This window comes from Anneissia japonica, unplaced genomic scaffold (assembly GCF_011630105.1).
Source record: "Anneissia japonica isolate Jap-2015-1 unplaced genomic scaffold, ASM1163010v1 scaffold287836_len1076198_cov165, whole genome shotgun sequence".
NCBI classification, from domain to species: Eukaryota; Metazoa; Echinodermata; class Crinoidea; order Comatulida; family Comatulidae; genus Anneissia; species Anneissia japonica.
Window position 1 is genome coordinate 1049154 of NW_022729021.1, and position 972 is coordinate 1050125.

General features: G+C 39.8%; 1 protein-coding gene across 1 annotated transcript; it reads left to right on the plus strand.

The window, feature by feature from the left end:
- Positions 1–972, plus strand: LOC117114602 (adenosine receptor A2b-like). The gene has a single exon (XM_033258289.1). The coding sequence runs from the start codon at positions 1–3 to the stop codon at positions 970–972; it is 972 nt and encodes a 323-aa protein (XP_033114180.1).

The window sequence follows — 972 nt, forward strand, 5'->3', positions numbered from 1 at the left end:
ATGGCAACAACTGATTTGGCGGTACAGCAAAACGTTTCTGTAGGGTTAATTATATATGTGATCGCCGCATACTTGCCTGTTATGTTGATCACAATACTTGGAAACTTCATTGTTATACTCAGTGTGTATAGGAAACGTCAAAAAACTCCGAGCAGTATCTTCATCGCATCCTTAGCAATCGTTGATTTCTTAACTGGCTTGATTGGAGTTCCCCTCTGTATAGTAGGAGGCTTTCTTCGTAGGCAGTTTCTTTTTATGAAAGGCTGTGGAATATGGTATTATATGCCCGCCACAATATTTGTTTCTATGTCCGTGCTGAATCTGTTTGTGATAACTATTGAGCGATTCCTTGCGATTAAATATCCTCTTCGATACCATGTATGGGTGTCAGTTGAAAAAGCATTTCGAATTTCTGTATGTGTTGATTTGTTTGGGTTTTTCATAGCAGGAAGTCCGTTTGCAATAGGTGCTGTCGCAAGCCTTTTCGTGCCACCACTTAACATGACGAATGAGTATGATTGCGGGAGATCTGCCACTTTTGAAATGTACGGACGCACTGTGGATCTCTTCATTAAACTAGTGACTGTCGGCTTTTCAATTCCTATCATGTGTATACTGTATGCCTATATTTTCTTTGCGTCAAAAAAAGCAACGAAGGCTGCCTCACGTCACGAGAAGAAAGTTAGTAAACGAGATATGAAAATGGCCAAGACAACAGCCATAGTACTTTTGGTTTACACTCTGTGTATATCACCAAGTGCTCTTAAAGGCATTATTCTCGAACTCTTTGATAATTTTTCCACCTGGCTGGTGTGGTACTTGTGGTTAGCAGATTTTCTCGCCGTCGCTAACTCGATGATGAATCCGTTAATTTATGCAGGAAGAAGTAAGGTAATGAGAAAAGAATTAAAAGAAACCTTTCACTTCATCATTTGCAAGGTTTCAACCGGATCGGAAATAAAAGCGAAATGA

Coding starts and splice junctions, on each gene's coding strand:
- LOC117114602 (XM_033258289.1), top strand. CDS start 1: ATGGCAACAACTGATTTGGCGGTACAGCAAAACGTTTCTGTAGGGTTA.